The sequence below is a fragment of the Pectinophora gossypiella genome, chromosome 24 (genome assembly GCF_024362695.1).
Source record: "Pectinophora gossypiella chromosome 24, ilPecGoss1.1, whole genome shotgun sequence".
NCBI lineage: Eukaryota > Metazoa > Arthropoda > Insecta > Lepidoptera > Gelechiidae > Pectinophora > Pectinophora gossypiella.
The window spans coordinates 6,830,879-6,853,216 of NC_065427.1; the positions used below are offsets into that span (position 1 = coordinate 6,830,879).

General features: G+C 44.3%; 1 protein-coding gene across 16 annotated transcripts in view; it reads left to right on the forward strand.

The window, feature by feature from the left end:
• LOC126377791 (twitchin) overlaps positions 1 to 22,338 on the forward strand; it is a 157,227-nt gene that overhangs the window by 111,360 nt on the left and 23,529 nt on the right. For all 16 annotated transcript variants that reach the window (XM_050025614.1, XM_050025624.1, XM_050025609.1 and 13 more), the window contains 24 exons: positions 241 to 442; positions 781 to 925; positions 1,711 to 1,842; positions 2,388 to 2,601; positions 2,966 to 3,119; positions 3,495 to 3,731; positions 4,027 to 4,241; positions 4,961 to 5,180; positions 5,673 to 10,661; positions 10,936 to 11,103; positions 11,571 to 11,723; positions 12,265 to 12,414; positions 13,562 to 13,756; positions 14,434 to 14,638; positions 15,481 to 15,639; positions 16,341 to 16,545; positions 17,008 to 17,144; positions 17,552 to 17,764; positions 18,371 to 18,541; positions 18,933 to 19,117; positions 19,747 to 19,867; positions 20,424 to 20,621; positions 21,218 to 21,337; positions 21,843 to 22,007. In XM_050025614.1, the coding sequence (XP_049881571.1) occupies positions 241 to 442; positions 781 to 925; positions 1,711 to 1,842; positions 2,388 to 2,601; positions 2,966 to 3,119; positions 3,495 to 3,731; positions 4,027 to 4,241; positions 4,961 to 5,180; positions 5,673 to 10,661; positions 10,936 to 11,103; positions 11,571 to 11,723; positions 12,265 to 12,414; positions 13,562 to 13,756; positions 14,434 to 14,638; positions 15,481 to 15,639; positions 16,341 to 16,545; positions 17,008 to 17,144; positions 17,552 to 17,764; positions 18,371 to 18,541; positions 18,933 to 19,117; positions 19,747 to 19,867; positions 20,424 to 20,621; positions 21,218 to 21,337; positions 21,843 to 22,007 (9,053 nt within the window). The remainder of the gene's footprint in view (positions 1 to 240; positions 443 to 780; positions 926 to 1,710; positions 1,843 to 2,387; positions 2,602 to 2,965; positions 3,120 to 3,494; positions 3,732 to 4,026; positions 4,242 to 4,960; positions 5,181 to 5,672; positions 10,662 to 10,935; positions 11,104 to 11,570; positions 11,724 to 12,264; positions 12,415 to 13,561; positions 13,757 to 14,433; positions 14,639 to 15,480; positions 15,640 to 16,340; positions 16,546 to 17,007; positions 17,145 to 17,551; positions 17,765 to 18,370; positions 18,542 to 18,932; positions 19,118 to 19,746; positions 19,868 to 20,423; positions 20,622 to 21,217; positions 21,338 to 21,842; positions 22,008 to 22,338) is intronic.

Here is a 22,338-nt window from a genome sequence, read left to right on the forward strand (position 1 = left end):
ATTGTCCGGAAAAGTAACATGATTCCGTGCTTCGGAAGGTACGTTAAGCCGTTGGTCCCGCGCCCAAATGCTTCCATCAACCCGCACTGGAGCAGCGTGTTGGAGTACGATCTATACCCAATTACCCACTAAGGTTGTTAGATGGCAGGCCTGTGCCCAGCAGTGCTACGCTATGTAGGCTATTTATGTTAATGGTATGCAATTTGACAACATGAAACGAATTCCTAATCTCCCCAACAGATACCAGAACATGCCGCTGCGTCCATCGAAGGCAGTCAACATCGACAGTCCAGATTACTTCACCAAGCTGGTGGTCCGTCCCGTGAGACGCGACGACTCCGGCGAATACACTGTCACAGCTGTCAACTCTAGTGGCAAGGATACAGTTACCATCAATGTGGTGGTCACTGACAAGCCTAGCAAGCCTGAGGGGCCTTTGCAGGTATGGTTTTGTCTTATTACATTCCCAACCCAAGTGATTCAGAATATAAATGGCGTTTGAGGTGAACCTGACGTCGTAGGGAACCAACCTTAGTACTTACCTAAGTAAGGTAGGTTAGGTACGTACTTAGTACGTACCTTTATACATGAATTCTATACAGAATTCGTGCATAAATAATAATTAAGTAATTTTAGGCTTTGACATATCGTTGTGTCTTTTAGACCCATCGGTCAAATAGCCTTTCGTTCATTTCAGCTTTTCCAATAAATGCTTTCATTTAAGTTTCTTTCCACCTAATGACAAGAAACCATTGTTCTTTAATATTTCCCTTCGAACAGATCTCGGACGTCCACAAAGAGGGCGCAACCCTCAAGTGGAAGCGGCCGAAGGACGACGGCGGTACTCCCATCGAATATTACCAGGTCGACAAGCTGGACACCGAGACTGGTTGCTGGGTGCCTTGTGCGCGCTCCGAGGAGCCTAGTGAGTATCATATCCATAAATAATATTTATAGCTATGGTTCCGATCTTAATTCCAAACTCCACCCTCCTACTACGAATAACCAGACGTTGGCAGGCACGTCTTCATCCTTTTGTTATGGATATGTCACCGTAAAATTGTAAATAACGTTAGATTATAATCTATCGATTCGAATCGCAAGATTGTGAACTGTCGAAAAATTGTGAAACGTAATATACTGCTTACAATTTAACGTATTATTATTCGTCAGATTATAATCTATCGAAGTAAAACTGTTAAATCACAATCTTACAATTGTCAAATTGTCAACTGTCCGACGGCTGTCCCTGATTGGTCGGCCTTACAGTAGACCGTTCTGTGTCCATAGAGTTAGGAATAAAACACAGGTGTCAGTCAAATAAATTATAATATATATAAATAAGTCAAATAAATTAAAATAGATAGATTATAATCTAACGTTATTTACAATTTTACGGTGACAGATGTCACACCAATCTGCACGAAACGGTCGCTTTGTCCCTTTTTAATAAAACAGTGAAGGACAGGAACAGAAGATAGTAGGAACAGGTGTTAGAAGGTCAGACGGGCAGTCGTTTCTATAAGCCAGACCTGTGAAATCTTCAGGTTGGGTAAGCGGACCTTGTGGAAAACGGGATAACGCTAGAGAGATGATGAGCAAGGGACAGGAACACTTTGCTGCAGTTTACGTTTCTAAAACGCTGCAGTCGTTGAGTTAAAAGTTCCAAACATCTGTAATACCACCGCTAAAATTCTACATCTCTTGCAGAATGCGACGTGACCGGCCTGACTCCGGGCAAGGAGTACAGGTTCAGGGTGTCCGCAGTCAACTCGGAGGGAGAGTCTGAGCCTCTTACCTCTGAACAGAGCATCGTCGCTAAGAATCCCTTCGACGAGCCTGGTGAGTACCTTGAATTTGATGTTGAAGTGACTGATTGGGAGGGATGGGTGTCATTCTCTTTTTAATTGGTACATTTAAGGAGAGCGCTTACAGCTGTCTCCGGCCAAGTAGTTAATGCCAAAAAAAAGAAAAGCTTACAGCTGTAGTTTAGACGCCAGCTAACTTCACTCTATTGGCTGTTTTTAATAATGATAAGTTTGAAGTTCGATTCTTGAAACTTGAATAGTATCCTCCAAAGCAGTCAGCTGCGAAAGCCAGTATGGCGATCGCAGCTGACTGCTTTGGAGGATCGCGATGTCATCTACTTGAGCCAAATGTATATAAACCACATAAAAATCCTGTGCGATGCGATTTTTTATTGGTCGAGTATGGGAGAGAACGTAAAATTTGATTTAAGTACGTAGGAAAAAGTACACATGATGATCAGTTATGAGAATAGGTTGAGCCGTAAAATGGCTGCAAGTTTTATTCTGACTACTTACTGCTACCCTCACCTCGATAATATCTCTCTTTCTATGATATAACCCCCCAAACCTCAATTTTAGGCGCGCCTGGCACCCCAAGCGTTACGGACTGGGACAAGGACCATGTGGACCTGAAATGGACCCCGCCGCGCGAAGATGGTGGGGCCCCCATCGAGGGGTATATTGTTGAGAAGAAGGACAAGTTCGGCAACTGGGAGAAGGCTGTAGAGGTGCCGGCTAACCAGACAACGGCTACTGTGCCCGATCTGATCGAGGGGCAGACTTATGAGTTCAGGTAAGAGTTCTTTTTTATATTGTTGATTATATTCTTGAATTTAATGTTGTACAGTTTTATTACGACCGGTGGGAAATAGGCGTGAGTTTATGTATGTATGTATGTATTATATACTACGACCAAATTGGTATGAATGGACTAAAACCGTCTGAAATGTCATACCTGCTAAGATTCTTCAACGAATCATTAGCCGAATAAACTACTTTTTATGTACCTTTTTTGTACAGCTTTTGTATAAAACGTTCAAAAACACACCTAATGAAACTGTTTAACTGGTTGAGGGAACTAGGTAATATTCTTTGTTTGACCAAGGAATTACGCTTTATATTGTTCCATAAGCCATAACCATACTTGTCCTCAACAGAGTCCGCGCTGTAAACAAGGCCGGGCCTGGCGAGCCTTCTGAGAGCACGCATCCCATTGTGGCTAAGCCCAGGAACCTCGCTCCTAAGATCGACAGGACCAACCTCATTGATATCAAGATTAAGGTTGGCCAGAAGTTCGGATTCGATGTTAAGGTTAGTATTAGACTTTTATTGTTTTTGTAGTATTGGAAAGCTTCTCTGACGGATCAGAAGTGAAGTGAAGTGATGAGTGTTCAGCTGCTACTCCGCGCATGTCGTAAAAGTTGACTAGGGGATTTTGAAAGTTACTATGTTGATTGATTTGGATCTGTATTTGTTTGTAAACCCATAATCTTAATTGAGGGTCTGATAGGCAATTTGCTTGACAATTCCTACGTTAAAAATATAGACTATCTATATAGGCTATGTGCTGGCAACCTGATACCATATGGTTCATGATCCAACTTAGAATGACAATCAGTATTATTATTCATTATCTGAACTTAACTGAAGAAAAACCTATAAGTAACCCATAATTTCTCTTAATAGGTCACCGGCGAACCGATGCCCGAGACGAAATGGTTCTTGGGCAAGAAGGAGGTTAAATCCGGCGGCGATATGAAGGTTCAACACTCAGACTACAACACCAAGTTGAACTGCAAGGCGGCGACCAGGGCCGACAGCGGTCGTTACACCATCACCGCTGAGAACAGCAACGGCAAGGACGTCGCTGAGGTTGAAGTCATTGTGCTCAGTGTGCCGAGCCCGCCTGGAGGGCCGCTTAAGGTTGGTTTCTTCAGTATCCTTGCTCACATCTGCTGAGCTAAGTTGAAGCTTTTACCCGCGCCTTTGCTTGTGTCTAATCTGCGGGATTTTGTATTGCCTAAAATTGTCAGGACTTGTTATTTCCCACCAATCAAAATCGTGTGATAGTTTAAGTTGCACCATTGGCTCTATTACAGTAAGAATGACTTCTTTGAGAATGTTGGTTTTTTTTATTTCACAATCGTTAATTTCTTCATCCTTCGGTTTATTGTCCACATTGCAGAACCCGTCTTTATAAACCCTCTTCATCCCTCAGGTATCAGACGTTCACGCAAACGGCGCGAAACTTTCCTGGAACCCGCCTGCCGACGACGGTGGTCAGCCTATCGAGAAGTACGTCGTGGAACGTATGGACGAAGCCACCGGTAGATGGGTCAATGCTGGCGAGACTGACGGCCCGCAGACCAGCCTCGCGGTTGACGGCCTGACTCCTGGACACAAGTACAAGTTCCGTGTTAGGGCTGTTAACAGGTCAGTATTTTTCTTCTTTTCTGACGGATTTATTTTCTGACTTTGTCCTCGTAGATTTCGATCATAGCATCCTTGGACTTTGTTATATTTGCCAATTTTCATTCAAATCGGTTTAGCGGTTTAGAAGGAACATGGTAACAGACAGATGGATTTATTTTAGCATTTATAATATTAGTATGGATATTTTTGGCTAGTATGATAACAGATGCACCAAGGTTCTTGCAGAATTATGAATAAAGTATAAACGTTAAAGGGTTTCGGTAAAGGAAACCTGACAATACAGGTTAATAATAAAATTGTGAAGTAAGAAAGCAATGCAGATATTTTCTTGTAGCCTTTTTCCCTGGCTATATAGGTTGTGAAAAGCTGCAGTATTTTAGGCGGATGAGAAGTTTGTTGTGTAAAAAATGTCGATTCAAAGTGTAACTATGTATACCTACTGAATAAAGATGTTTTTGAATTTGAATACTCTACAACGATCTAGAAAGATGACGAGAAAGATAGGTCATTACACCTGGACAGATTAAAGCCGAATATATAGATTACGCTCGTGACGTTATGTTGTGTATGTATAGGTAATACAGGTACACTACCTCATATTATGTACGCCTCGGGCGTATACTATAAACCATACTATTAGTCGTTTCTCGTTCCATCCATACCTATCAGTAGTAGATGTATGTTAACTAGAGTATGAAACTTATTTTTTTACTTCCCAGACAAGGCAAATCTGAGCCTCTTACCACACCCCACGCGACAGAGGCGAAGAATCCATTCGACGTTGCCGGCAAGCCCGGCACGCCGAAGATCAAGGACTTCGACAAAGACTTTGTGGAGCTCGAATGGACCAGGCCGGAGAAGGATGGCGGAGCGCCCATCACCGGCTACGTCATCGAGAAGAAGGACCGCTTCTCGCCAGACTGGGAGGAGTGTGCACAGGTGAGTGAAATAGTTTGCAATGGTTATTTTATTAGAGTAACGACATACATTTTGTTATGGGCGATAGGCTGATCCCTTATCCTTATACTACAAGGTTCATCATAGCCAGCTAACGACATCATATCAACAGTGACTGCAAGTTGTCTTTGATTACTTGTGGCTCTGCCCACCACATTAGGGACTACGGGCGTGAGTGTATGTATGTATGTACATACTGAGCATAAGGGCCTTATGGCCTGTTGATGGACTGTCTGATAGAAGTCAGTATTGCTATCTGCGTTAGGTACATAGTACAACGTAATAGACAACTTTTTACTGACATTGAAAGTATAAACTTACTATTGCACACGGAGCAGCATTCTTAGTGAGCAGCATTTTTAAAATGCGTACTGTAAATTAATTTTAAATCTTTTTTGGCGTTCTCCTATTATACTTACCATTTTTTTATTATATCATTTGTAAAATAATCAAATCCTGCTTTCTCTTCCCCAGATCGAAGGCGACGTCACCTCAGGCAAGGTTCCGGATCTCATCGAAGGCAACACCTACGAGTTCCGCGTCCGCGCCGTCAACAAGGCCGGCAAGGGCGAGCCAAGTGACGGCACCGCGCCCCACTTGGCCAGACCCAAGAACCTGCCGCCCAAGATCGACAGGAACTTCATGTTCAACATCAAGATCAAAGTCGGACAGAACTTCGAGATGGATGTACCTGTGGCCGGCGAGCCTACGCCTTCTAAGGAATGGCTTCACGGAGAAAATGTTGTACTTAACACTGATAGAGTCAAGATCGTCAATGATGCTCATTCTACGAAGTTGAGAGTCATTGACGCTAAGAGGGCTGATAGTGGAAACTACACTCTCAAAGCCAAGAACATCAACGGAACTGATACGGCTACCGTTAAAGTAACGGTATTGGATGTCCCGTTACCGCCTGAAGGCCCGCTTAAGGCTGATGACATTACAAGGTCAGGATGCACTCTTAGATGGAGGCCTCCTAAAGACGACGGCGGCAGCGAGATCTCGCACTACGTCGTTGAAAAGATGGACCAAGAAAACATGCGATGGGTTCCCGCGGGTGAAGTACAAGCCTGCAGCATCAGAATCGACCATCTTATTGAAGGTCATGACTACAACTTCAGAGTACGCGCCGTCAACAAACAAGGCGAGTCTCTACCGCTGATTGGTCACGAACCAGTCACCGCTAAGGACCCCTACGGTACTCCGGACAAACCTGGGACTCCCGTCGTCAAGGACTGGGACAAAGATCATATGGACTTGGAATGGGTGCCGCCGAAGAAGGATGGTGGTTCTCCCATCACTGGTTACATCATCGAGGCTAAGAAGAGGTACGGACCTTGGGAAGTCGCCGCAACAGTACCAGGAAACCAGACGACAGCAACGGTACCGAACTTGCAAGAAGGAGAGGAGTATGAGTTCAGAGTTATTGCTGTCAACAAGGCTGGAAATGGAGAGCCCAGTGACGCATCCACACCACAAATCGCTAAAGCCAGATTCTGCGCTCCGCACTTCGACAAGATGCTGCTGGCAGATAAGACTGTCAAAGCAGGACAGAGAATCCAATACGAAATACCGATCGAAGCTTCGCCGAAGCCCACAGTCGAATGGCAGATCAACGGCAAAGTCGTACACCCGTCTGATAGAATCGACATCCAGATTATGCACAACAGGGTAATCCTAGACATTCCATTCTCCGTCCGCGCTGACGGAGGCGTTTACAAGTTGACCCTGAAGAACGACCTGGGTGTTTGCTCTGCGGCCGCCCAAGTAACTGTATTGGACAAACCATCACGCCCTGAGAAGCCTCTTGTCGTTTCTGACATCACTAAGGAGTCTTGCTGTCTCTCATGGAAGATACCGTTAGATGACGGTGGCTCACCAATTCTCCACTACGTTATCGAAAAGATGGATCTAACTCGTGGTACCTGGTCTGACGCCGGTATGAGCACTTTCTTATCTCATCAAGTGACACGTCTTATCCACATGAAGGAATACCTGTTCAGAGTTAGCGCAGTCAACGCTATCGGCCAATCAGAGCCTTTGGAGTTAGACAGAGCTATTGTGGCTAAGAATGAGTTTGACGAGCCGTCGGCGCCTGGTAAGCCCGAAGCTACCGACTGGAGCAAGGACCATGTTGACTTACAATGGACTACACCAAAATCCGACGGTGGAGCTCCTATTACTGGTTACATCATCCAGAAGAAAGAAAAGGGCAGCCCGTACTGGGTGAATGCAGTTCATGTGCCGCCTAACAAGAATAAGGCGACAGTTCCAGATCTTACTGAAGGTCAAGAGTATGAATTCAGAGTCATCGCTGTCAATCAAGCCGGACAATCTGAGCCCAGCGAGCCTTCAGACATCATTACAGCTAAGGACAGATTCGTTGCTCCTAAGATTATCACGCCACTTAAAGAAGTTCGCATTAAGGCTGGACTCATCTTCCATTTAGACGTCGACTTCATCGGCGAGCCTGCTCCTGAAGTCAAATGGACTTGTGATGGTAAACCTGTACTTTCCAACGAAAGGACTACAGTTACCACTGTTGGTCACCACACGATCATTCACACTGTTAACTGTAAGAGGTCAGACGCTGGTAAATACCATCTGTCGTTGAAGAACGACTCAGGCTCTGATGAAGGAAGCTTCGAGCTGATCGTCCTCGACGTACCTGGACCGCCGCAACCTCCGTTCGAGTATGAAGAGATAACCGCTCAATCCGTTACTATGTCCTGGAAACCACCTAAGGATAACGGTGGAAGTGAAATCACTGCTTACGTTATTGAGAAGCGTGATTTGACCCACGGAGGTGGATGGGTACCAGCAGTTACTTATATCAACCCTAAATACAACCACGCGACAGTACCCCGTCTCCAAGAAGGAACTAAGTATGAATTCAGAGTGTTTGCCGAGAACTTGCAAGGCAGATCCGAGCCGTTAGTCACAGACAGACCAATCATCGCCAAGAACCAATACACGGTACCTGGCAAACCAGGCAAGCCAGAATTGGTGTCTTCTGACAAGGACCATATTAAGATCAAATGGTCTTCACCGATTTCGAACGGTGGATCTAACATTATTGGCTATGATGTCGAAAGGAGGGATAAGGCTACTGGTAGATGGATCAAGCTTAACAAAGACCCTGTCAGGACCAACGAATATGAAGACGATAGGGTACAGGAAGGTCACCAGTACGAATATAGAGTATCTGCAGTCAACGCCGCAGGACCTGGCCAGCCTTCCGACCCGTCGAACGTGTTCATCGCTAAGCCAATGAAAGAGAAGCCCAAGTTATGGCTCGACCATCTCATTGGCAGAAAGATCAAGGTCAGAGCCGGCGAGCCAATCAACATTAACATTCCAATCACTGGCGCGCCCACTCCTGACATTTCGTGGACCAAGGGAGCCATCTCTCTCCTGCCTTCGCACCGACTCTCAACCGAAACTAAGAACGACGAGACCAAGCTTTCCATTGAGAAGTCTACTAGAGACGATGCTGGCAAATACACTATCACAGCTAGCAATGCTCACGGAAAAGACTCTGCTGATATTGAAGTTATTGTCGTTGATAAGCCTGGAGTGCCGAAAGGACCTCTGTCTACAACTCCTGTTACTCACGACTCTATCAGTCTTACATGGAATCCGCCTACGGATGACGGTGGCAGTGAAATCACTGGCTACGTCGTTGAAGTGGCTGAATTTGGAGTCAATGACTGGAGAACAATTGCTGGTTTCTGTCCTAAATGCTCTTTCACCGCTAAGAACCTTACTGAAGGCAAGAAGTACATCTTCCGCGTACGCGCTGAGAACTTATACGGAGTTTCCGATCCATTGGAGAGCAAGCCTGTTATTGCGAAGTCGCCATTCGACCCGCCAGATGCGCCAGACACACCAAAGATTACTGGCTACAGCGCGAACAGCTGTTCCCTGGAATGGAATCCGCCAGCCAACTGCGGCGGTAAGCCAATTACTGGCTACTACGTTGAGAAGAGGGAACGTGGGGGCGACTGGGTAAAGGTCAACAATTACCCGACACCAAACACATGCTACACTGTTCCTGACTTGCGTGAAGGAAACCGCTACGAATTCAGAGTGATCGCCGTCAACGAAGCCGGACCCGGCAAGCCTAGCAAGCCGACCGAGCCGATCACAGCCGAGACTCAACGGCTTAAGCCTAGCGCGCCTGAAGCGCCCAAACCCGACAGAATTACTAAGGACTCCGTTACACTATCGTGGAGACCACCTAAGAGCGATGGCGGCTCTAAGATCAAGGGCTACATTATCCAACAGAAGGGCAAAGGCGACAAGGACTGGAAGGACGTCAATGATGTACCTATTCCGAGCCTCGTTCATACTGTTCCCAAGCTTAAGGAAGGCGAAGAATATCAATTCAGAGTCATCGCAGTTAACGACGTTGGCAGGTCAGATCCTAGCAAGTCTACTGGTGACATTGTCATTGCGGAACAGCCCAACAAACCATGCATGGACCTTGGTGGAGTCAGGGACATCACAGTACGCGCGGGTGAAGACTTCTCCATCCACGTTCCTTACACTGGCTTCCCGCAACCAACGGCGTCTTGGTTCGCTGACGACAACCTTCTGGATGTCGAAGGCGACCCGAGGATATTCCAGAAAATTACACCTGAATCCGCTTCGTTGGTCGTCAAGAACGCCAAGAGGTCAGATGGAGGACAGTACAGACTCCAACTGCGTAATCCTTCTGGCTACGACACAGCCACAATTAACGTCAGGGTTCTGGATAGACCTGGAAAACCAGAGAACCTCAGAGCGGATGAGTTCGAAGGCGAAGCTCTTACATTATACTGGAACCCACCAAAGGACAATGGCGGCGGCGAGATTACCAACTACGTCGTCGAGAAACGCGAGGCTAGGACACCTAACTGGACCAAGGTGTCTGGTTATGTCACCACTCCGTTCTTGCGCGTGAAGAACTTGAACGTTGGCCGTGACTACGAGTTCCGCGTTATGGCTGAGAACCAATACGGACAGTCCGACCCTGTTCAGACAACAGAGCCGATCAAAGCGAGACATCCTTTCGACCCACCAGGCCCGCCTGGAGCGCCGAAAGCGGTCGAAACTACCGAATCTTCCATCACTATCACATGGACGAAGCCTCGTCACGACGGTGGCTCGCCGATCACGGGATATGTTCTCGAAAAGCGACTTATTACCGAAGATAAGTGGACTAAGGCGTCCCACGCACACATTCCAGATACGACATACAAAGTGACTGGTTTGATTGAGAATCACGAATACGAGTTCAGGGTTGCAGCTATTAACGCTGCGGGTCAAGGTCCGTACTCTCAGAGCTCTGACGCTATCAGGGCCTGCGCGCCGCCTAACTGCCCGCGCATCACGAGCGACCTCAGTCTCAGGGACATCACCGTCATCGCCGGAGAGGAGATCAAGATCACTGTGCCGTTCACTGGCAACCCCAGACCGAAGGTGAGCTTTCGGTTGTGTTTCTATAATATTATCTTAATTTTACTCATATCAAGCAATCTAATATAAATTAGTCTTAGTAAGAAGACATGTCTTCGTCATTTGAAAGTTATACAAAAATATAACTTGGTTGTTATAACCGCTTTTATTTTATTTTTTTTAAAGCAGGTATTTAAATATCAACACTATCTGGATACATCAAACTGTCGTTATCACAATTATGCATACTAAATCTACTTCCACTCAAATTCGACTAAAACTCCACTCCATTCCTCAGGTATCCTGGATGGTAAACAACGATGAAGTGTTCCCGGACAACCGCATTCGCTTCGTGACGACAGATGTGGACACAGTGTTCCACAACTCGTGCGCAAAGAGATCCGATACCGGATCGTATACTATCCAGCTGACCAACAGCGAGGGATCCGACAGTGCTACTTGCAGGGTAAGTTCGAAACTAGAAAAAAAAAAACTAAAGTTTCCAAGAACCAAGATGATTTTCCGACTCTAGTTCTAAGTTCTAAAGTATACCAGACAATTTTTCTTTGTAAACTTGTAACTTTGCTGTTTCACGTAAACTTGTAACTAGCAGAGCACAGCAAAAAATCTACATAAGTGTTGCCCATTTTATATATCAATGTCTAACAGTCTTAAGATAATTTAAAGGAGTTTAATTCTGCCTACAAACTATTTTATAGATTGACAGAGTGGTTGTTAATACATTGTTTATAAGAAAATAAACTTTTATCTGTATAATTTCTAAAAAAAAAGGTTTCTCGGAAGTTATTAAAAATTTTGATACTTTTCTTACTAAAGAATGATTTCAATCAGTACTTTTTAAAAGCTGTTTACGTTTTCGCCATTCTGAGCAGCAAATTCTAAACAGTATCACCCGTTTCTTCTTTGTCACAGGTCCTGGTTGTGGACAAGCCATCCCCACCGGTGGGCCCACTAGAAGCATACGACATCACGCCTGACACCTGCACCCTCTCTTGGAGGCCTCCTCTGGATGACGGCGGCTCTCCCATCACCAACTACGTCGTTGAGAAGATGGATAATAATGGAGTGAGTAGACTCTTCTTCCATCGTGTGGGTTGTGAGGTGGATCACCAACCTCATCAACCCTGGTTTCAGGGTTTTTACAACGGCTTAATGTGCTTTCCGAAGCACGAATCATCTTACTTTTTAGACAATCAGGTGATCAGCCTGTGATGTCCTAACCAAACTAGGGATCACAAAGTGATTTTTGTGATTTGTCCTCACCGGGATTCGAACCCAGAACCTCCGGATCGTGAGCACAACGCTCAACCACAGACAAATCATAGACTACTCAACCTTACCGTCAACTTTAAGATGCAATTTACAATGTGTGGGACATGGAAAATGAGATAAATAAAATTTATTGAGCACAAACAAAACAAGAAAATAGGAAAAATATAAGAAATGCACCACATGCGGCCTTATTGCTCAGGCAACAATTTCTTCCAGGGACCTCGTATTTGCGATCTCAAGTCGGGATTGCCAAAAAACTAAGAACAACTTACTTGCCAAACACTAAAACTGCCATCATCGTTGACATCCTAACTCAAATCTCCGACAATTGCAGGTATGGGGCAAGATCTCATCGTTCGTCCGCAACTGCCATTATAACGTGATGGGCTTAGAGCCCAACCGCAAGTACACCTTCAGAGTGCGCGCCGAGAACCAATATGGCGTCTCTGATCCGCTCACCATGGACGACTCTATCACTGCCAAGGTAAGGATTAAGAAAACTTTCAAAAACATCGTTTTCTATCGTTTGGGTTGTGAGGTGGATTACCAACCCCATCAACCCTGGTGTCAGGGTTACTATTGAGCCGCCAAAGGCCCCTCTGACATGGCTCATGAACGGATACGTACTTACATTAGTAAGTAGTAACCTGGACCAACATCTTTATTCAGTAGGTATCATGGTCAATTTTTACGTAACGAACGTCTCATCTGCCTAACACTATATTGCATTTGATCTGACTCTTTGGCTACATATTTTATATATTTAATATAATGTTCTCCGAGACTGGGCAATGGAATAAAAAGAAACAGTTAAATCCTAGAGCCGGTTAAAAATTAATATTCTCAGTTTAGCAAAAGTTGCACTTAGACACCTAAACATTGATGCTGTTTCCTAGCCCTAGGTGTCTATGTGCGAGGATGTATTTGTATGTAAATGTGTGGGAGTATAATAAGGTCATACACTAGGTTCAAGATAAATTATGAAATACTGGTGCTAATTCCTGTAAATACCATCTAATTTTATTTTAAGTTATATCTGTCCTTTTCTTATCCGCCGAAAAGGAAAGGGACGGGTAATCGACAAGCATAAAATTTATGGAACACACGTCAATTTTAAGCACAAATCTAAACCAACCGTCTAAAAATTTTACGTCAGTCAATAACCCGACACATTAATTTACTCATTCTTCCTAAAATTAAGAGCTGTGAATCATCCGTCCCTTTCCTTTTCGACGGATACGAAAATGACGGATATAACCTAAAATAAAATTAGGCGGTGTCTGCAGGAATCGGGGCCACTGATTACTAAATAAAGACAGATCTAAAACTGACGAAGAATATTTCCTTTTTTCTATTTAACTTATTTATGAATTTTAATCAAGAAAAACGTTTTTCTATGACGTCACAGTGTGCTTTTTCATACGAATTCCTTAGTAATATCGTGTTTTGACGTTTAGTAAAAAGTAACTGATTTGACTAGTTGGAAACTAGCCTATTGTATGTACGGATCATCATCATCAATTTTAGAGCCACGCTCTTGTCGGTGTAGCATTTTCCATTCCAGTCTATCAAAGGCCAATTCCTTGACTTTTCCATGTAGCTAGTTAAAACGTGTCACCTTTCTCCAACAGTTCCCCTTCACAATCCCCGACCCGCCGGGCGTGCCGCGCGTCACGGACTGGGACGGCTCCACCGCCACCGTGGTGTGGGACCGCCCGCGCTCCGACGGCGGCGCGCGTATCCAGGGCTACAAGATCGAGTTCCGGGACGTAGAGGACGGCGTCTGGAACAGCGCCGACTACCTTGTCAAGGACTGCAATTATCAGGTTCGATTACTTGCCAGATCTAAAACTTATCAGAGGTGCAATAAGGTGCAAAAGTCCAATCAGTTTCTTGTAACGTTATAAATTAACTTGTTGCACTTAAGACCTTCTGGTTACATGTCGTTTCTGTAATAGACCAAAAACATAAATTTATAATTATGACAACTAATGTTTCATAATTTCATCACTTTTTACAAATAATTCGTTGGGCTCAGTGACTGCACTTTTGCTCTTTGATTGTATATCCATCACAAGATGAACTATGTACCCACATCTCAGCGAGCTTTCTGTTAGACCAACGTGATAGGTGGTGAGCCGTATCGCCGTCTATAATGGTCGAGCCAACTGTGTTAGTGAAAACTGCACTTAAGACAAATTGATAACACATTGCTGCTAGTCCGGTACCGGAGTTCGAGCCGGCGCAAATAAGAAATTATGTGTACGGGGTTAAGAAGGCCACATCGAAGCAATTCATGTAATAAAGTGAACGTGAAATTGCAATATTGCTTTTGAGATGAATTGCTTTGATGTGGGCTTTTACCCCTCAGGTCAAATCGGGCTTGTTGTAAAAGCCGACGTGTTGGTTAGTACTTTCTAAACAAAACAACAATTTATTTGACTATCTCTGGAATTCCTTCGCCCCTTAATATACCTACCTAACCAAATCTTCTTTTCCCCAGGCTTACAACCTAGAAGCGGGCCACGAATACGAGTTCCGCGTCCGCGCCAAGAACGCAGCCGGGTTCAGCAAGTACTCGGCCAACTCGCAGAAGTTCCGCGTCAAGCCGCGCTACGGACCGCCCGGCCCGCCCACCGCGCCGCGCGTCATGCGTGTCGGAAGGAACTATGTCGACCTCAGCTGGGACCCGCCCGCTACTGACGGCGGTGAGTTTTGCTTATGTTGATGCTGTAAATCAAGGCTACAAGACATATTTTTCAGAATGGCATCACTTTGCTGGGGAGTAAAGGAAAATACAAAATAGTTAGGTTGTTTATCCCAGGCATATCGTGAAATCCGACTCGAGAGGAATTGTTTTCAACATGACGGATTTTCATCACATCAATCTTAGGACTTTTGTGTCAAGTGTGGCTGCAAGTTTTCTTCTGATGAATTGTAGATTTGCCCACCCCTATACGGTCGTGAGTAGTGATTTACCGTTCCCAAATTGGGAACATTCCCAGCAGTAAAAAGGTCTTAAGGCAGACAAAATCAGAGGACAAGAAAGGAGAAGCCAGTTGAAGAGTTTTTTTGGGAACGTCTCTGGTCGTGAGCTGTGTGTGAGACAATCCATTATTTTAAGATAATCGTAACAAAAGACAATATTTTCTGCTTAACGTTTTGCCTAGTGCCAAGGAACTCGTTCCACTTAATGACCACCTCTGCAAACATAATTAGAATAGAATATACAAGGGTTGAAGAGGTTGGTACTCCACCACACAACCCACACGACAGAAGAAGAAGAATAGAAAAGTAATGTTTATTATAAAAGGACGCAACACACAAAAACAAGACAATATAAACATTTAATACATGGGCCTCACTCAGCACAAGTCGCGGCGTGAGCCACGACGCTGGTATTATGTGGACACTGCTGGGTGAGGCACGGACATCGTGTTCCGTGTATAATACCAAATTATAGTGTACATAAACAAATATTATCACAAAACTGTATACATAAATATTTAAGGTTAGAAGAATAAATTTAATAACAAACCCTTCCTTCCAGGTTCCCGCGTGACAGGCTACATAATCGAGCGCCGTGACGTCGGCAGCTCCGTCTGGGTGAAGTGCAACGACTACAATGTCGGTGACACCACATTCACCGCCATGAACCTCAATGAGAAGGCGGACTACGAGTTCAGGATCATCGCTGTCAATGCTGCTGGTACGCCTTCCATCGTAACTACCTCCGTGGTCTGTAGGTCTCGGGTTCGAATCCCTGTGGGGACATGTCACAAAAATCTCTTTGTGTTCCCTAGTTCCGTTAGGACATTACAGGCTGATCACCTGACTGTCCGAAAGTAAGATGATCCGTGCTTCGGAAGACACGTTAAGCCGAAGCCGAAGCAAAAACTGTGTACGGAAAAGAGTGGAGAATGCGTGGGAGTGGGAGTAAGAGTTTACTGTGGGAAAAATGAAGGTACTCGTGAATTTAAAGAGTAGCTTTCACATCGAATTCTGTTTTAGACCTTAGAAACTTTCCATAACAAAATAATACCCCTATAGTCCCCACCAGACGCCTATAGATCGCCTATTGTACTCTCTCTATTAGGCTAGTCTCCAGCTAGTCAAATCGATTACTTTTTACTAAACTTCCAAACACGAAGTTACTATAGAAAAACGTGATGAAATGTCGGAATTATTATTACGTTTTTCTTCATTAAAATTCATAAATAAGTTAAATAGAAAAAAAGGAAATGTTTTTCTTCACTTTAGATCTGTCTTTATTTAGTAATTAGTATTTCATATTTATCTTGAACCTAGAACACGACCCATTTCTCTCTTGTTTTGTATTTTTGTTTTTCCTGTGTTTGCAATACAGTATTTGCTATGTTACCTCAATGTAATTAATGACTTTCTCTACAGGCAAATCCGAGCCATCGACCTGCACAACCCCAGTGCGTACGGGCGAGGAGATTGGAGGCACTAAGCCGGAATGGGTCAAACAGATCCCACCACACGTGTGCGCCCCACTTGGTCGCCCATTCACACTGGAATGTGTCGCCACCGGAAACCCCATACCTACTGGTCGCTGGTTGAAGAATGGACGCGAGATTGTGCTTGGCACCAGGTGAGATTCTGATGCTTCAATTTTAATTTTCATAAGTTTGGTGCTCTTCACAAGAGCCGTGGCAGCCCAGTTGGTAGAACGCTTGCCTCTCACTTTGAGGTCGCAGGTTCGAATCCAGCACAGGCCTAAACCAATGATTGTCGAATTTGTGTTCGAATTCATGTTTGGATCATAAATGATAATCACGTGCTCAAAGGTGAAGGAAAACATTTTGAGGAAATCCACATTCCCGAGAAATGTATTTTCGGAGGTATGTGACCTAGCCTGTATTGAGCTCGTTTTCCCTGGTTTTTAAGAGTACAAGAAAGAACAATTTGAAAAAGAAATGCACCCAAGCTCCTTATTATTAAAGAGTTTTTACAACGGGAAGATTCCCATTTTAGAAACATGACCGGGAGCGGCACACCACTGATCTATACTATATCCATAAAAAACGTTCCCTAATCACGTTCTTCGCCTCAGGTTCATCTCGGAGTCTCGTGACGGAACGTTGCGTCTGAACATCCTGGAGGCGACAGATGCGGATGAGGGTGACTACACATGTGAAGCCGTCAACAGCATCGGCTTCATCTACTGCACTGGACATCTTAAGATCGGAAGTAAGTGTTGTTTTGTTTATTGCATTGCCAGAGACACGGAACAAACTACAGTAAGCAAAAAAAAAAAAAAAAACAAAAAATATCGTGTATTTTGAGCCGGATGACGATCTAAGAAACTGACAAAAGTTTAACTTGAAACCAGACAAACAATTTTTATTTATTTCGTGAAATGTGACGTCACACGAAGCTCAATCATGGCCGCCTATATTTCGGGTCTTGTAATGCACAGATAAAAATTTCGCCAATTGTAATAGGTGCAAATCAGTTTCACCAAAAATTGCGATACGCAGTTCGCGACGTCCGCGACGATTAATTTACTGTTCATATACTAATGGGACAATGAATGAACGGACAGATAAAACGGACAATATTTGGCTTGGTTTTACAACTGCTGGATCACTCCCCAGGTCCACCGCGCATCACCCGCATGCCAGGCGACTTACACCTGCCAGAGCACGACAACACCAAGATCAAGATCCTGTACACCGGAGACCAACCAGTCGAGGTTGTTCTTACAAAAGACGGCCACAAGGTCAAGGAGGATTCGCCGCATCTCAAGTACACAGTCTTCGATGATTATATCCTTATCTTCATTAAGGATATTAGCAAGGATGATATGGGTGAGTTGAAGTTATACCTAACACACACTACAAACCACATCGCCACTTCCCATCAGATGAGATTGTGGTCAAAAAAAAAACAAGCTCTAACTGGCGATTTGGTTCACGTGATACCCTAGTATTGGTCATATAAACTTTGCCACCCCTTTTCTCCCCTTAGGGGTTGAATTTCTCAAAATCCCGTCTTGGTGAGCACCTACGTCCTGAAAGAAACCCCCATGCAAATTGTATTATTCCTAGCACTTGTAGTTTCTGAGATTTCGTGATGACTCAGTTACAAACAGAAAATTTGAATTGAAAAAAAAAATCAAATTTTCTGTTTGTGACTCAGACGATTTTGGGACGAACGTGGTAATCATTACACCACCGGGTCCTCCTGTCTGTGTAGATAACAATAGTAGTAGGTATAAACTACGACTTCGAATGGTTTTTTCTTCCATGAAATTAGGATTACAGTGTCAAGTATATTTAGGCTTAGAGGGTCAGATATATCTGGCGGAAGCCTATTGAGAACTGCGGGACACAATTAAAATAGATTTGAACTTTCCGCTTCCCCTTCTCTTGCCAACTTTCTTTAGCTTTTTTTAATACCAACCTTTCCCTCAGGTACTTATAAGTTGACCATCAAGAACAACTCAGGCGAGGCCTCAGATTCGTTCTCAGTGACAGTCACTGGATTGCCCGGACCACCGCAAGGACCGTTGGAGACCACAGATGTCTCGAAACACAGCTGTACTCTCGCGTGGAAACCGCCCGCGTATGATGGCGGTATGCCTGGTAAGGATACAATGTTATATTTATTACTATTTTAATGACCAAGTATTCTAAAAAGAACACTGATCTATCACATAGGGTTGATAGTCCAAGTAGTCCCTAAGAGAACTGAGGGGGGAAAATGACCACATCGAAGCAATTCATCTAAGAAAGCAATATCGCAGTTTGACATTTGCGCATATAAAAGTAAGTGCGCAATGCAAACAAATGTCAAATTGCAATATTTCTTTTTTGGAAAATGAATTAAACGTTTTTAATAAACAAGGATTGAAGAAATATAAACGTTTCGTTATCTGAAGAATGAAGCGACGAAATATAATCGCGAGCCTGTGTTATTTTATGGGTATTTTTTATATTCACCGTATCGTCTTAACAAAACCCTTCTTTCCTCCAGTGACCCACTACGTAGTAGAACGCAACGACACATCAGGTACCACCTGGATCACCATCGCGTCCTCAGTACGCGACACGAAGTTCACAGTCCAAGGACTGACTGAGGGTCACGAGTACAACTTCAGGATCCATGCTGCCAACGAGAACGGTATTGGACCCGCGCTTGAGGGCGCCAACCCAATTAAGGTGAGGATTTTCATGAACTTGGACAAATTACACTTAGTCCTTTTCGTGCTGCGGAAGGCATGTTAAGCCGTTGGTGCCAGTTACTCCTTACTGGTGTAAGTAAGTTGTCGTTACATGAGCCATGTCGGGGCCTTTGGCGGCTCAATAATAATCCTGATACCAGTGTTGACGGAGTTGGTAATCCACATCACAACCCACACAATAGAAGAGGCCCTAAGCACACTTCGGAGATCCTTACAATTCATTTTACCGTACGTCGGCTGTTACGTAAGTGCGAGCGAGACAAAATCTGCGCGCTCTCTCCCTTACTCCTTAGCGACTAATGGCCATTTAAGACTAAAAAAGACCCAGAGGGGGTGAGGCCGGCGTCCTATTCGAATTGGCGCGACGCGAAGAATTACCATTTTATACGTAGTATTATTCTATAATCTATGCCCTAAGCTCTATTTATCTTGCTTAGTTGCGAATGCCATTCGAGACAAATGTGCTCAGTGCAATAAGTGACTACAGTCAAAAATTCATGAGGTTCAAAGTTGACAACAAGTCATCAGTGATGAACGATGTCAACTTTAAAAAATGCGATGAGCAAAAGTGAACTATAACATAACACCTAAAATGCCTCCTTCCAGGCGAAGGCACCGTTCGACCCACCATCAGCTCCTGGCATCCCCAAGATTTTGGAGGTAGGAGGAGACTTCGTGCACCTTGAGTGGGACAAGCCCGAGAACGATGGAGGCGCTAGGATTCAAGGTAACGTGGTGTTTTATTGTTACTCAACACACAATATCGTGGGCCACTAAATCTAGGTACTAACCCACCCTATGTCCTCTCGGCCTCCGTGGTCCAGTGGTTGAGCGTTAGGCTCATGATGCGGAAGTCCCGGGTTCGAATCCCGATTGAGAAATATCACAAAAATTCCTTTGTGATTCCTAGTTTGGTTAGAGAAGAAGAAGAGTTGTATCAATTATATTAACCAGCACTGGAGCAGCGTGGTGGAGTATTTTCCGTACCCCGTCCGCTTGATTAAGAAGCCTGTGCCTAGCAGTGGCACTGGTATATAGGGTAATTCATGAATTTTCCGACTGGAAATTCCACTTGATATCAACTGAGAATCGTGGTATGAATCATCCCGCTCAGTATTCGTTACGGTGTTACTAACACGTACTTGTATGGCTACCTGTACGTACTTGTACGGGATGTAAGTGATAAGTATTTCTTGTGCCAAGAATCTAAACATAAAATACCCTCACATATGCATTTCTTACATTAGAAATAGTTTCAAGCAACCTGTCTTCCCTTTGTCCAGGCTACTGGATCGACAAGCGCGAAGTGGGTGCATCCACATGGCAGCGCGCGAACATCTCGCTGTGCTTACCCAACCAGTTCAACTGCTCCAACCTCATCGAGGGTAGGCAGTACGAGTTCAGAGTCACGGCTGTCAACGAAGCTGGCTTGTCGCCGCCGAGTACCGCCAGCCAACAAGTCAAGGTCGTCGATCCTAAAGGTAAGTTTGGGATGGAAATGTGAGGGGGAATTGGAGTGTAACTTCGGTACTCATTTTTATTTTTGACAGCATGTTTCATATGACAAGCAGACTAAAATCAGTTGCAACATTTTGAAATAGACACCATAGTCACAATTATTTTTTTCAGATTACAGAAAATATTGTTTTATGTATAAGGATTCTTAAGCGTGTTTACAATCGAAACAGAGGGTGATATATTGGGGTGATATCGGATCACCGAGCTGTCAGCTAATTTATGGTGTCTATATAAACTATATCGCAGGGCCACGACTTAAAGCCCATTCGGGTAGTAGCAGAGTCGAAAGCAGGCATTGATGACTTCCGGAGATTTAACAACCATCGAACATCACTGATTTAAGAGCCACGCTCTTGTTGTTGTAGCATCCTCCATGCTACATTTTAGGGAAAAATATGATAGTGGTTTACCTCTTGATTTCCGCCCTGCAGTACTGTCTGACGCGAGTGTGATGGCGCCCAGAGTAGTCTATTTGAATGCCGTACTGCGACTCCTAACACCCACACAAAAAACACACTTTATAAACTCCAATTCTAACCTAATATATTCTTCCTTCCAGCGGCGACACCGCCAGAGATCGTCAAACCGCTCAAGAACGCCAACTGCATTCAGTACCACAATGCCAAGTTCCAGTGCACCATCACTGGATCGCCTAAGCCCACTATCACGTGGTACAAGGGTGAGTACTCAATCTATAGTAATATCTATCAGATTGGCAACCTCCAAGCCTAGGTTCGCGCCCACTTGGACACCCGCACTACAATTGCGAGAATGACGGACAGTCGAAAAATACTATGAGTTTCACGACCGGAGGTCCAGTGGTTGAGCGTTGGGCTCACGATCTGGAGGCTTCGAATCTTGATGGGGACATAACACAAAAATTACTTTGTGAGCCCTGGCTTAGGATATTCCAGGTTGATCACCCGATTGTTCTAAAGTAAGATGAACCGTGCTTTGGAAGGCTTGTTAAGCCGTTGATCCCGGTTAATACTTACTGATGTAACATGTGCTACGTCAGGAGCTTTTGGCGGCTCAAAAATCACCCTGAACCAGGGTTATCCATCTCATAATCCACACGATAGAAGAACGGTTTTGTGTGTATGAGAAACTGTGGATGTGTGAGCGCGTGTAATGCTCCAACTGTTGTGTTAAATAGACGAATAAATGATGTATTTCCCTCGCAGGAGCGCGAGAGATAACCAACGGCCCGCGTCACCGCATCTGGAGCGAGGGTGACAATCACTTCCTGACTGTGATGGACGTGTTCGGAGAGGACGCCGACGAGTATGTCTGCCGAGCCGTCAACAAGGCAGGCGTGAAGAGCACGCGCGCTGAGCTGCTTATCATGAGTAAGTATTCAGACATTAATATATACAGGTTGTTAGTGAGACCTTAGACCATGATTCTGAGTTGTAATCTAATGGAATTCTTTGTCGCAATATTCATGACTTTGTTTAGTTTTTTAATTATTTTAAATATTATAGCTTTGCCATGAAAAATTCCACTTGATATTAACTCAGAGTCCTGGTCAACATCCTGTATATTTGTTTTTTTCCTACTGGCTATAATACAATGACACAGTAATGTCAATATAATTGGATTCCATTGATGTGGTAAAACTTAATCATCTGTAATGACGGCTAGAGCCGAAGTTCTTGCCTAACGCCATTCAAGACAAAT